Source organism: Tigriopus californicus, chromosome 12, assembly GCF_007210705.1.
Source record: "Tigriopus californicus strain San Diego chromosome 12, Tcal_SD_v2.1, whole genome shotgun sequence".
NCBI classification, from domain to species: domain Eukaryota; kingdom Metazoa; phylum Arthropoda; class Copepoda; order Harpacticoida; family Harpacticidae; genus Tigriopus; species Tigriopus californicus.
In genome coordinates, this window is record NC_081451.1 from 17,907,222 (window position 1) to 17,921,473 (window position 14,252).

A 14,252-nucleotide genomic window follows, 5' to 3' on the forward strand; every position below is an offset into this window, starting at 1 on the left:
GCATGGAGAAGATAACGTCAAATGTTACCTTGAGCCAGGTGATGTGTTACTGAAATATTTCCTAAACGTCAAAAAAAGCTGAAAAAAAGTTTTGATTTTCATGACATAAAAAAAAAAAAACTTCAAATACATATTTTTTCTCCACCCCTACTAATTATCCATCCTCTTCACCTCTTTTCAAACCATCCCTTTTCTCGATCAGACGTTTGCTTCTTGCGCTTGGACTTTGACACCTTCAATATCATGGGTCCAGCGGGCACCATGGAGACGACAGGGGGCACTTGTGACGACACCATGACCGTCACGGTAAGTGAAAATCCACACAAAAGTCACCTGTCCTTCGCTTAGTTGAATGCCTGTCGAAGGCTAGATTCATTTACTTGTTTAAGAATGGCTATTTCTTCAATGGCAGTAGCCTTTTCCGCATGACGCTTACAAAAACGAGGCTTAAAGAAAATGCATATGGTAAAACTGCGACCTCTACACCCTCTGTACTTCCTCTACTGGCGTGCATGGAGGATTAGCAAAAGGGTGGGTGGGCTAACATTATGCCAAACAAATTCATGCATTTCCACCTTTTGTTTCTAGGCTCCCGGTGCCAATCTTCCCTCTATTTGTGGGTCCAACACCGGTCAACACAGTAAGACAATCAGGCTGTCATGAATACTATTGCCGTTCTATTGATGTATCACACACCTATTTCAGTGTACATCGATATTGGGAAGACCGCCATGAACACGGCCATGATTAACTTCATGTTCATGGCCCCAGCCATGGGAGCCACCATGGGAATGACGAGCATGAGAACGTGGGACATTAAAGTCACCCAATTTAAGTTCTCCGATCCCGGCAAGTAAGTCAGTTCACAGCCCGGCTCAGAGGCCGGCTTCTAGCTCATTTACCCATTTGTGTTTTACTGACGAAAAAGCTTCTGCGAGCTTGTCCATAACGTTGTTTCATGTTTTCAGTCCCCCTCCCGGTTGTCTTCAGTACCATAGTGGAATGGCCGGCCGAATCAGGACCTTCAATTACGATGCCATGGCTTCCACTCATATTGCCAGCCAAAAGTACGCACAGCAGTTATTCAATTTGATGCAAGTCCCTCTCCCAGGGCACCAATTGTATCACGTGCTGAATAGTATACTTTTTTAACATTCCAGCTACCAAGTGTGCATTCGTCAAGAGCCTGGATACTCTTGTATTCAGTACACCGTTTGTGCTGATATGACGGGATTTACCTTGGATGTTGCAACAATAGCCGGGGCGGCGGTGGACACAGGTTGCACGTCGGATTTTATCGAAATTTCAGGTACTGACCTTTTGAAAAATGATACTGGGCGAGTGTTTCCCAACATTGGGGGTTACTAAAGAAAGACATCAAAAATGTTCAACCTATTTGACGAGTTGGTTGCAACTGATTTAAGTTGTTTGTCTGGAACAATTAATGCACTGAACGCCTGATGGATATGTTTAGTGCCGCGGGCTCAGTAACTTAAAATATTTGACATTTTCCAAGGGCGACTGAATAATTTCACAAGTTGACGTGTTCTTCAGGGGACAAGAAACAAGATCTCAGTCCCAGCAAACGATGGTACCGACTAGAGAGAACTCTAGCACAAACTTAGGACCCTTATGCGAGTTTAGAAATGAAGACCCTGCTTTTCTAAAACTCCAATCCCATTTCGTTATTTTTGTCCCCCTCCCCTTTCTCACTCAAGATGGGAGCCTAACTTTTAACGCAGGTCATTTTTGCAAAAACAAATCACGAGACAACAAGACATGTCACCTTTTGCGAGGACTTGCCCGAATTGCCCCTCAAACGAGAGGACCAAAGGGCAAAAGAGTTTCAGGTCACTAATGCAACAAGATAGTTTGAAACAATTAGCTAAAAGCAACTGAAACGCAAAGTAATTCAATGAAGAGGCCTCCATTTGCTAGAGGCTGGCTCACAAAGCTCCCTCTGACGTGCAGAATGCAAACCATGTTTGCTGTAGCGTAGATAGTTTTTTAAATGCGCAGTTTTCTATTGGTACAGCGGATTTTCAATGCATAACAAATTTGACTCGAAACAATGAAAAGGCTAATTTGTGATATAAAGGCCTGCCTAGCCCTAATTGAGGGGTCAGGAAAATGAGAGACCCACTGGCATTTGTTTTTGATCAGTTACTCATCAATTCCAAAGGACAGGTCGTCGGTCTGGTAGTGACACTATGGTTTATTTACATATATTACTCATCGCCCACTATTTACGCCCAAAATTAACACATAGGTATACCTTTGACATGATATGAACTGTTTTCCCTTAATGACTCGAAAGCAAAGTGTCTTGATTTGAACCCCATGCATTGTTTCAGGATCGTCGGCTTTATGTAACCAAGGCACATTGACCTCACGTTATTGTGGAACCAATTTAAATACCGCTGCCATGGCGATGGCCGATACCTCCATTTGCGGTAATACTATTTACTCAATATTTGGCAACCACATACTTGCAAACACACTAATTGATTGGACTCATTCACTCATATTCGTGGGATTGCTCCTTTAGATTGCACGGCTCCATTCCGCGTGGGGATTTTCACAGACAAAATGGCTGACACGGGTGTTGCTGCGATGCCAGCTAGCAAAGGTCAGTAGTTCAGTCTACTTCTATTTGGGCGCCAGGGCAAATTTGAGGTATGCTATTTCATCAGTTCTCATTACTAACATCCAGTTGACTTCTTTTGCAGGCCTGTGCTTGGAATACAAGCAACTGCCATGAATTGAACCGGTTCAATGCTCTATATGACATTCTCAATCAAGATGATAATAAAACACTTTTTATGTGGTGTGATTGTTTAAAAAAATACGCTTTTAATCTTGCCTAATGTCTGATGTATGGCGGTGCCATGACGTCGCATAAGACTTGAAATGTTGGTCATTTGAATTTGGAGAAAAGTAGCTGTTATTATTGACTAAAGCTCGGAGAAATAACTTGTTTTGCCATCAAGCATCAAACCTAAAGATTGGAGTGAGAGCAGTTGTCTGAAAACAAGTGAACGTGAAGATCTGCTCCTGTAAGGAAAACATCCATCTGGAATTTACGCTCAACGGCAAAACAAGTCATTTTTCCGACCTTGAGACAATGTAATAGGATGGGATCATACCATCAGTTTGTTTGGTTTTTTGTACCCCTTTGCGCCCAAGCGCCATCTTTCGGATATGTAGGGATGTGTCAAACGTAAAAATGGCATAGCTTTTTCCTTCAATAATTGAACTTCTGTGTCAAAACGAGCTTAAAGTTTTATCTTTTCAATAATATCTACCACTATTCTTAGTTTTTTTGTACGTCAAAAGGGGGCACTCAAGAGCAAAAGGGGTAAACAACGACCCCCGTGAGCATATCGTATTGGAACTGTAATCCGTTCCTTCGATTGAGGCACGACTCATGCCTTGGAAACCTGTGACTAAAGGCATGTTAAAATGTGAAATTTCAGATCGTTTCGGCCTTTTAGCCTACCTGAATTTGATTGAGGAGATGTATAAACAGTAGAGCAAAGCAAATATAACAAGGTCTGGAACCATTCTGGAACTATTAACACCTTCAATGTCGTTAATAGCAAGTACATTTTTTCCCCTGATCCTTATCCGTATTCGTGATGCATCGTAAGAACATCATCAAAAATGGCAATTTTTGCTACGATTTCCTCACAGCGTCCATTATCTTTCAGTCTCTCCAGATATTTGGCAACTAAACCTTGCGATGGATTTGTTTTAGTTTTAGCGAATAGGTTTGTGGGGGTGGTTGGTTGGTTCATGAAGATTGGTTGGCTACTGTTTCAGTGATGGCAAGTCTTGACATATCTAGGTCAGTTTCATTTCGCGGCAATATAGTGGTAAAAAGAAAGGAGCCTTGCATCTGAGGCCCGCAGGTTAAGAACGAAAATTACAGTATGTTAGAGGGTACTTGAAAGGTAAGTGAAAACATACATAACTCTTTGAGACACAGCTTTTTCAAAGATGTGCTTGGTTCAGAAATGGGACTAATGAGAACCCAGTATTTTGGAACAGAATCGATGGTTCAAAGTTCAGGCGCAAGGTGTGCGGAACTCAGTGACGTACTCTAATGAATTTAGAGACAGGAAAAACATTTTGTTTAGGCGTTGAGTGTAAATTCAAGACGTTTACCAAAGCTAGTTTTTTGCCACAGATGCTCTTCTTGTTAGGTGAACTAGTGCTCAGACAGCTATTCGCATTCAAAACTGTACAACATTGAGCAGCAACGCTATGAGACTTGAGATAAAGAGTCGCTACTGCAAGACAAACTGTTTTTTTAAAAACGTCTAGAATTTACCCTCAACGCCAAAACAAAATGTTTCGCCTTTCTCTACCGGTAATGACACAAGGCACTAGCTTGGTCTTTCCTCTCGAATTGGGACTATGCGGTGATACTTCAATGAACCTTGAGAAGAAACAGCTGCATGGAACTCGCACTACATTTTCCACTCATTTTGAGGTAACTGCATTGATTGTAGCAAAAAGTATTGAGCATTTAAATTGCTTAGATTGTTGAGTGATTCGAATTATTTTTGACGATCCGTCAAGAGTGGGCACGTGAGGTTATTATATCCCGGAGCCTGCGTCCAAGTTATAAAAAAGACTATCATCATTTAAAACTGTACACAGACAGATGTCTTGAATGGATTGATTCAAGGCATAAAATTGTAATTATGCAATCACTTGAAAGTAAATCTGAGCAGATTTTGAGTTTGAATTTCCCAATTGAAGATACTCAGGTATTGAGGGTTGATCTGGAATGGTTTGGAGGAAGTTATTTAGGTCCTGCTTGAATTTGGTAAGTGGATTATTTCATTTTTTTGATTAAAGTATTGTATTAGCTTGGCCGGAAATGAAAGGCAAAATAATTCTTTAAGTCGACATGAAAAACTCAAAACGGCAAGGATTGCGAGTTCCTTTTCCATACCAACCTAAATGAATCCTCCTTCAAGTTCTTTTGGCGCCAACAGTCATATTGTTAAGGAAACCAAAATCAAGAAATAGGTTAGGTGTGTAGAAATGTAGCAAAGGAGACTTCAGAACCCAAAAGGGCTTAAATGCTTACTTGCCAGTTTGTACTTTATTGTTAATAAATTTTGATAAGTTGTTCCAATTTATCAGATATGTTACATTCAAGTCTTTCGACAAGCTTCAGATCAGCAAACCTATGCTTTCAGGTCTATTTTGCTCAAGAGCATGAAGAAGAGAGCAAAAAATATGTCCATTCATTTGTCCTATATACCTTAGGCAAAGAGTTGCGAAGAAAACCACACTTGGCTAATTCAAATACATCCATGAAGACATTTAGAGATATTTGGATTTATTTGCCAATAAATTTGCAATTTTGACTTCTTTCTTGCCATCTTTGTGGCTTCCATAATTTGCTCTGCCTGAATCTCTAACCATTTTGATCCCTTAGCCATAGGTTCTAGGGGCAGGACCCGGGATATTATAACCTCACATTACCGCCTTTGACGGATTGTCAAGAAAACTGTTGAACCACCCAACCTTGTAAGCAAACTAAAAGTTCATTACTTTTTTGCTAGAACTAATGCAGTCGTCTTAGAATGAGTGGAAAATGTAGTACGAGTCCCATAACACAAATAGAACCTAGTTTTGCAATTGCACTTTAATAAAACCGAAGATTCTGTCGTCCCATAAGCTACTTAATGACATTCCTGTATGAATTTAGCCGTTGACCTTCGGGGTACCGGCATCTAGTGGCTATTTTTCAGGACTTAATCCTGCAGCTGTTTCTTCTCAAGGTTCATTGTTGAGGCCATTGAACAGCAATTGGAAAAAGGGTAAAGCAGGAAATTCAGATTGTGCGGACACCGTCATTTTCAAGGTCAACATTTTGGATGTTCTTGTCAATTAATTTGTTCAGAAATGTTTCTGTGATAGGTCATTGCGGTAGCACCATACGAATCAATCACATTTTGAAACCTATTTGCATCATATTTTGAGCCAGAGCGAATACCCTATATCGGTAGTACATAAATCTCAAGCCAATAGCCCTCTTACACGGCACCAAATATGGCTTACGTTGTACATTTCAAGGGATGCCTTGTGAGTCAGTCGCTCCCAAATAAAGGGCCGATTAGGCCGATTCCTCTTCATTGAAAAACAATGCGTTTGTGTTGTTTTTGGCTAATTCTATCAAAATCTTATGTTTCATTTGTGACCTGCATCACATATGTAACGTCCGGAAAAGAAACTTTTCGTGGCATATCACGGACACTTTATTTAGCAATCTATCGTATCTCTTCCCGTTCCGTTTGGGTTGTCTGAGGTTGCAAAAAATGGGCCCGTGTGTCCGTAAATTTATCATGTACGGTCAGTTGACCACAAAAGTATTTTAAAACAATCCCAATTGCCCCCACAAATAGACGGACCTTATGTTCCATCATGTTGCGACAGACTTGGAACAGGCGCAGTAAGCTCACCCATTTCTCTGTATGTACATAATACGAAGCAACTTCTCAATAACGAGTAGTCTGCGACTAACTCCTAACAGCGAATGTCTCTTTCGATAAGTTTCATTAATAATATCGCAACGAACTAAATTGAAACCAACCATGGCTAGCTCTTTATTTAAGCCAGGTTTCTGTCATGGAAATGAACGAGACCTGCCTATCTTTAGCTGGTTCCTCAAAAGTCCTGATCTTCGTGCTGTCTTTTTTGGAAATAAGACAATGCACATTCAGATAAAACCCTTTTAGGATCTCTGGCCGCCATCTGAGCATACGATCCAAAAGATGCGTTGCGCTCATGGCATCCAGAGGATGGGGTGGGGTTACAAAGTCGGGTAGGATAGAGGTTAAGGGACTTGAGGATGAGTCTGGATCAGGGGAAGAGGGAAGAAGAGAGGGAAGGGGCGGGATTGGTCTGTTGAGAAACTTGACAATGAGGTTGAGACAAGTGCTGTCTCCGCCGCTTGGTCAATGAGATGGAGATGGAGTTTTATCTGGAAACGGTAAAAAGTGTAAAAAGGGTGCTTTGGGTTTTTCACGATTCTACATTTACATTGGTGTTCAAAAGCCCATTTGAAGATGCCAACCCTATGCACAAGGTCTAGCCAGATCCACCAACTCTAATTCATTGGTGGATAAGATAAAGGATGAATTTAAAGTTCAGTTAAATGAATAAGTGTTTTGTCTTGAACTAGTTGGAATTCCATTCACAGCAGCGTTAAGGAAGCCCGCATAAAAAACTCCAAATGATATGACTATCGATTTCAAACGAAGTGACATATAGGCGGACGAATAAAACAGGTTTCGATCCTGGCAGACAATTTTCCTAGGGCGAAAGCGGGTTTCATTTTTCACTCAGTTGCAATTACGGAACGGGCGGCAATCGAGAAAAAACAGGCCCTTCAAACTAAAACAAACAGCAAAACACAGACGGTCAACAAAAAACAAGCGATGAACATGTTTCCGTCCAGACTTTATTCAAGTATTTTCTATTCTATTCTAACATTTTGTGGACAGTCAAAAAAACTAATTGATCACGGCGGGGTTTGAAACTACGACACTTGAGCAGAAGTATTGTTCCTTATCCTTGCTGACGCAAGGATTGCTCGACTCAAGTTTACACTAGCACTTTCTAAGGGTAAAATGAAAGTTGTGCATTGATGGAAGAGATGAGCTCTTGGTCAATAGGGAATGCCCAAAGCAATCATTGAATGATCACAAAAACACAAAACACTTATTAAATCACTGATAAAAAATTAACCAGAAAGACAATTGTTTATGTTGCCACCCAAAGTTGCATGTTTTGGCCATCAGAAAACGTCATAATACCGCCCACTCACTTGGCCTGGAATACCCCTCGTTGAGTAAACAGATCAGTTTTGTCATGATTGCAATGAAGCTTGGCAAGAGGGCGTCAAATGCTTAGAACTTGGCCACAACGGATAGGTGAGCATGGTGAAGCCTCACAATTTTGATGAAATCCTCGTGGACTATGTGGGTGGTTTTGGATGGTGCCAAGTCAGTCTCTTGCTTTTTATCGGCCTCTTCGAAGTGTTCACTGCCACCACGGGTTTGTTCCACACTTTGGGAGGCTATCGACCCAACTTTAGGTGCCGAGTGCCATCTTGTGATGGAAATGACACTGCCGCGCCTTACCATCAAGATTGGTTCAACCGAACTCAGGAGCAGGACCTGTGGAGCAATCCCCAATGCGAGTTACCCATTCACTTGACTGGGGAGCCTGTTTCCTGGTGCGAATTGGACCTGCAATCACCAGCCCTGGAAAATCTTCAGGTGAGTACGGATGTACGGTACAGCAGAGCCTGTTTCCTGGTGCGAATTGGACCTGCAATCACCAGCCCTGGAAAATCTTCAGGTGAGTATTCAGATTCCATCTGCCCTAAAAGTAGGCAGTCAGGAGACTTCTTTGAAGACCTTACAGGAACGCTTTGTTACGCTTTGTTACTTAGAACCTATCGACCCTTCCCTGCCAAGATTGGATCTTTGAACGGGTCCCGTTCACGGAAACCCTGGCCACCGAGTTCAATTTGGTGTGCTCCAAGGACACGTTCGTGGGCATGCTCGGGTCCTTATACATGTTGGGTCTGCTGATCGGCGCCGTGATCGGCGGTTGCTTCAGCGACAAATTTGGCCGGAAAAAAGTGTTCATGATCTCGGCATTCCTGACCGGACCCCTCTACTTTGGACAAGCCTTCGTGCCCAACTATTACACTTACGCAGGACTTCGCTTGGCCTGCGTGGTAGTCTCGTACTTGGCCGCCTTTGGCAGCTTCCCCTTGAAATTGGAAATGGTGTCTCATCAGTACCGACGCTATGTCATGTTGCTCCGGGACATTCAGATGACGGTCGGCAATCTCATCTTGGCAGGACTAGCTTACTATATCCGGGATTGGCGCATCTTGCAAATGATTTGTGCGGCTCCCTTGCTACTACAGCCCTTGCTGTATTTTGTCATTCCAGAATCCGTTAGCTGGCTGGTCTCAACAGGTAAGCGGTTATGTTTTCACCTAAAAAATCCAGCACTTTTGCGCTACAGGTTATCTTATACGCAAGCTTAAAATTACTTCGAATTTTTGGACTTTTCAACTAGAAACCCATAATCTATGGTACGTTGATAGGCTTGTTGGGGTACTGTATTGGTAGAGCATCTGCATTCCAATTTGCGAATCCTGGTTCGATCCTGGGCTTGCCAAGTCCAAGTTTCTTTGCGATATTTCATTGACAGCATGACCTACTGCTTTAACAGCTTAAAATGGTGAACCTGTGGTCAGACACGAGGGTGAGGTAATAATTGATGTTGGCTGTGACCAGGAAGCGGGAATATATCCCTCAATTGAGACACCCATCATTCAGATGCCAGGCCGAGCTCTCGCCCAACTGCCATCTGGCTTCGTAAAAAAACAAACAAAACAAGTAGATTGATTATTGGACTAAAAGTGGGCTTAATTTGCTCTGAATTCCTCAATTCCTAAGGAGAGGCAAAAGGTGCAATATTGTCAAGCCTTTTAGAGACAAAAGGTACACAGAGGGCCTAAGATAAATGAAAAAGGGCAAAAGAACGTTGGCAAGTTGGAATCTATTGCTCAAAATGATACCAATTTGAAGGAGACTTTATTAATTAAAAGCCAAATATTGGAAGGAAAGCGTCATTGTGTGGGTTGGGGGCTAATTAACTATCTGATTGCTTCGTTTAACTCGTCTCTTTGGACTTTTGTATCTTTGAGTTTGAAAGTGACATGGTCGGTAAGCAATTGAGATCGAGTTGCTCGAACAATCCGTAATAATTAAGTACCTTCCAATGCAACCATTAATATCATCAGCCCAATCTCTCGCTATCATACAATTACTCAGCTGTACTCACCCTGAACATTCCAGACTTCCTTGTAAACTTCCACATTTTGTTAAAATAGCTCTTAACAATACAGTTCTATTTTTCTCCACCACGGCTCCATTATCAACACTCATAAGAACCCACGCGTACTAATGGCCTCTAAATCCTTTTCGTGATCGTCTTTTCTACTTATCTTGAAAGTACGGTTAAAAAAATAGATCGATTTCACCTCACCAACACATAAATATTTTCACTTGTTTGTTTCTCAAGCAAGGTGTGCCGCTCATAACTATGAAAGGGTGAACTACTTTTAGCCCTCATAATTCAACAACAGACAATAGCTGTTCGAAATTCAGCTTTTCATAAATTTGTTTCGGTGGCTACCTTTATTATCAAACTATGTGACCAAATCTAATACCAAGAAAGAGCTAATTTTACCAAAATTCCGTTTTGAGGCCCTAGTTGCCAAATGAAAGAAAAAAGATGCAAATAAAGGTTGAGAGTGAAAATGTGTAAAAAAAAGTGGGCTTCAGCGACAGAAAATTGTCTTCGCCCAAGTTGCCCCTACCTACTCATGACATCTGTTTTAAGGCAGTGAATGTTGTCATGAGACGTTATAACTCCTGGGCCAGTTGAATTTGATTGGTTTTCATCGTAACGAAACTTCTTTTCAGAATCTTAGGACTCCATGCTCTCAAGAAATAAACCCCTTAACTACTGAGTTGAAAGGCAAATTTTTTATCTCAAAGGATTCAGCAATGCTCCCGCAAATTGGAATTTTAAGCTAGTTTACTAAACAAACTTGAACCAAAACTAAGTGACTTCTTTTATAGGGAACTATCAAGGTGCAGTTGAGACACTCAAGAATGCCGCCAAGAAAAACGGCAAAAAGAATGTGGATCATGATGAAGCTCAACTTCTGATCTCAGGCATGGCCCAACAAATTGAAATGGACGATAAGGAGAAGAGTCCCGGTTGTTGCCAACTCCTTTCCCAAAGCAAACTCCGCACCAACCTTGTGGTCATGATGTTCAATTGGTCAGCCGTCACCATTGCTTGGTACGGTCTTGCCCTAAACATTGACATCTTGTCTGGAGACATCATCTTCAATTTCACCCTCATGGTTCTGGTAGATGTCCCTGCGTCTCTGATTGGCTTCCTCCTGTTGGGCTGCACGGGTCGGAAGCAGGCCTTCATATTGAGTCAATTGGGCTCTGGAGTGGCATGCATTGCCTCTGGTCTACTTAGTGACCCCTTTCTGAAGACCTTCATTGTGTATATGGACCCCAGTCAATTGCAAAACATCCTGTGCTTTGTAGGCAAATTCTTTGCTACCATGTCGTTTTCCGTCTGCTATCTCTTCACCATGGAGTTGTTCCCCACCAAGGTTCGTTCCACGTCCTTGGGCACTTGCTCGGCCTTGGCTAGAATCTTGGGGGCGGCCACACCATACATGAAACATTTGAGACTCTTTTGGTTGCCCTTGCCTCTGGTGGCCATGGGGGCTCCATCTGTTCTCGGGGCTCTTTTGGTTGCCTTTCTCCCTGAAACCAGAGGCCGAGGTCTCCCGGAAAGCGCCGAGCAAGCTGTGCAAATGAAGCGACGAACTGGGAAAGAAACGTAGGAGACGTTGTTGGCTTGATATTCAACTTGTAAACTTGTTGTACATAGTCATCAATAAAAACACAAATACAATGGTAAAGATCAAGCGTTGTATCAAATGGACTCTGGAGACCAGGGAAGATATAATGAAACCCAAGGGCATAAAGTCTATGACTCGCCAGGCTTGAGACTCTGAAAGACTCATGAGTAGAGCTCCGAAAAGGAGGGCAAGGGTTAGAAACCAAATGGTGGAATTTTTTTGTTAAAAAAGTTTGTCGATTTTGACTACTTTATTGAAGCAAAACAATGTCATGGCATTCGTTTCAATGAAAAAAGGAATAAACATACCATGCTACAAGCACATCCCAAGTTCATTTTGTGTCAAAATGATAGCGTTTTGTTTGCACTTATGTAAAATTTCTAGGCCAGGGTGACAATCCCTAAAATCAATGAAGACTGTTACCGTAATTAAATCGTTGATTCATCTAGTGCCAACGATTCATGATGCAATTTAAGGGATTATTAGATTCGTAAGACTCTCCATTTGCATACGGATTCGTTGGACACGAATCATTTTCTAGGGGACTCACTTCCACTTCTAGCTCTTCACCTGCTAATGTATGGCCACGAACGTCTCACTTTGGAGTACAATCTCTCGCCCCAAGTGTGAAAAAAGCGTGAAGTGATTTGACCGCGAAGTCTTCCAGGGCTGCTTCCCAGTAGATGATGAGACTCACTCAAACTGCCAAAACCCAACTGAGAACTGAGGAGCGCGTGAGCAACCCATGAATGCTGAAATGCTGACCATGAGGATGATTAGGGACAGGAACATTAGGCTAAGGAGATGCTGCGGTTTTCCCCCGCCAAATCTTGTTGCTGTTTGGTGGCAAAATTTAATCTGGTAATTGATAAGTATGTTCGTTCCATTTGATTGATTGAATTGATAAGGGTACGCTTCAATAATGAAATGTCTACTCTTCTAATAGACATTTGATTCATCAAAAGTGATTTTTTTTGCCTCCAAAGGCAGGATCCAAATCCACGTCCTCTGGGGAACAATGTCGGGTACAACATTCACTCGGTTCCCATTTACATGACAAGGCAAGATAGTCCCTGATTTTTTATTGCTCTTGTCTGGAGCTTCACAATTTTAAGATTAAAGAAAAAAAGGAAAAAAAAAATTTCTTTGATCATTGTTTACCCTGGTTCTTACTTTAAAGCCATTTGACTTGTTGCAGAACACTGAAATCAAAATGGCCACTTGCACCAGGTAAAGATGTGCTACAAACTTCATTATTTTGCTTTAGACTCATTCAATCACCCAAATGATTCAGTTTTGTCAAAATCCATGTTCCGGTTAGACAGCCCTTCTCATGGCCATATTCTTTCTGTTACTCTGCACTATTTCCAATTGACCGTGCACTATTGATGGGATCAAATAAATAATGATCACGGGAGGTTGCAACTAGGGCTACAAATTTACATTTTCAGTGGCATATGGCAACACGAGCGGAACATCGGAAACCCTTTAGTTAGTCACAAAAAGTAACCCTGATTTTTCGTCGCTCAAATCTGGGTTGCTTTTTTGGTCAAAGCTAACCTTTTACCTTACAACGGACAGGGAGGTGCTTTGACTTTCCTAGCTTTCTGGCAATCCTGATTTTGAAAATTTATTTGATCCCATCACTACAGCGGACCCTAGACCCTGGTGTGATGTACCGCAAAGCCTCTCAAAGATCAGGTCCCACAATCAAGTCTGAGATGAATGGAAGAGAGTTGTACTCATACATCTCTTTGATCACCTCAATTATGTTACCTGTTTGTTCTAAGTGGGTCATGAAGATAAATTGACTAGGGAAGTAGCAACTAAATAACAATGAATTGCTCCTCTTTTGAAAAAGGAACTGTGATCCCATTACATTTAAATCTGATATAATAGAAATGATCCAAAGAAAGACCCAAGAATTACTCATTTATAATTTATCACTTGCTTGACCTCCAAAAAATTGTCATCTTTTTATCTTATCCTTACAATGGAAGAAAGTTTGCAGGATTTGGGGCAAACATCCCTTCAGTAATAGGTGAAGGTCAAAAAAATAAATTATTTTGTTGTCAGGAGTAAACTCCAGATGGTTGTTCAATTGATGTAACTTTCGTTCAGACAACAACTCACATTTAAAACAAGTTACTTTTCCAAGCTTTGCTAATAAATAGCAATCACTTTTAGGTAGAGTGAATCTTTTTTGATCAATTTCCTTGAGGTTGATTTAAGGAACTGAATCCCTGAATTTGACCTTATAAACTTACACATGTTTGTTATATTCTAGTCACCAATATCAAATTACATTTACCACTACTCATGCTCCCACCATCATACTCGCCATTTCCCTTATTATAAATACCTCCACAAAATATCACAAAATATCTAGTCAACAGCCACCATCCTGTAATCATACAATGTTCTAACCTGCTCACAACTAAATTGAAAGCTGTCTACTTGTAAACTAAAAGTAATTTTTTTTTTTTTACATTTCCAATTCATCAAAATAAGACTCCCTTTTTAGCTTATTTGCCTTTTTGTGTTTTTTTTTGCCCATATTCAAAAAATGGCATGCATATTGGGACATGTTTCTAAAAACCGATAGTGTTCCAAATCAAATTTAATTTTTATTGGTTTTCATTTCCTGTTTCTAATTCACTCCGAGCATGACCTGAGAACACTCTCAAATAGCTTCCTCCCGAAAATTACCATACCTAGAGTCTTGACAAAAAAGCATTCAAAAGCCGTA

The 14,252-nt window shown here is 41.2% G+C and overlaps 2 protein-coding genes across 3 annotated transcripts; both read left to right on the forward strand.

The window, feature by feature from the left end:
- Positions 1-202: 202 nt before the first annotated feature.
- Positions 203-2,828, forward strand: LOC131892223 (uncharacterized; the record flags this gene model as incomplete). The annotated part of the gene is given in 8 exon segments (XM_059242008.1): positions 203-306; positions 589-640; positions 706-853; positions 969-1,067; positions 1,161-1,309; positions 2,355-2,453; positions 2,549-2,629; positions 2,730-2,828. Coding segments are annotated over 8 exon segments (764 nt in total), but the record flags the coding sequence as incomplete, so codon positions are not given.
- A 4,871-nt stretch (positions 2,829-7,699) lies between these two features.
- Positions 7,700-11,569, forward strand: LOC131892219 (organic cation transporter protein-like). Of its 2 annotated transcripts, none has more exons than XM_059242004.1 (3): positions 7,700-8,303; positions 8,480-9,017; positions 10,695-11,569. In XM_059242004.1, the coding sequence occupies exons 1-3, from the start codon at positions 7,962-7,964 to the stop codon at positions 11,483-11,485; spliced, it is 1,671 nt and encodes a 556-aa protein (XP_059097987.1). In that variant the 5' UTR covers positions 7,700-7,961; the 3' UTR covers positions 11,486-11,569. The 2 variants fall into 2 exon arrangements, with proteins under 2 accessions (XP_059097987.1, XP_059097988.1); XM_059242005.1 differs by lacking the exon at positions 7,700-8,303 and adding an exon at positions 8,335-8,385.
- The last annotated feature ends 2,683 nt before the right edge of the window (positions 11,570-14,252 follow it).

Bases quoted from the DNA above. Each gene is read 5' to 3' on its own strand.
- LOC131892219 (XM_059242004.1), top strand. From the start codon at position 7,962: ATGGTGAAGCCTCACAATTTTGATGAAATCCTCGTGGACTATGTGGGT. The intron at 8,304-8,479 runs GTGAGTACGGAT...TTTGTTACTTAG, and splicing joins CAGCCCTGGAAAATCTTCAG to AACCTATCGACCCTTCCCTG. The intron at 9,018-10,694 runs GTAAGCGGTTAT...CTTCTTTTATAG, and splicing joins TAGCTGGCTGGTCTCAACAG to GGAACTATCAAGGTGCAGTT.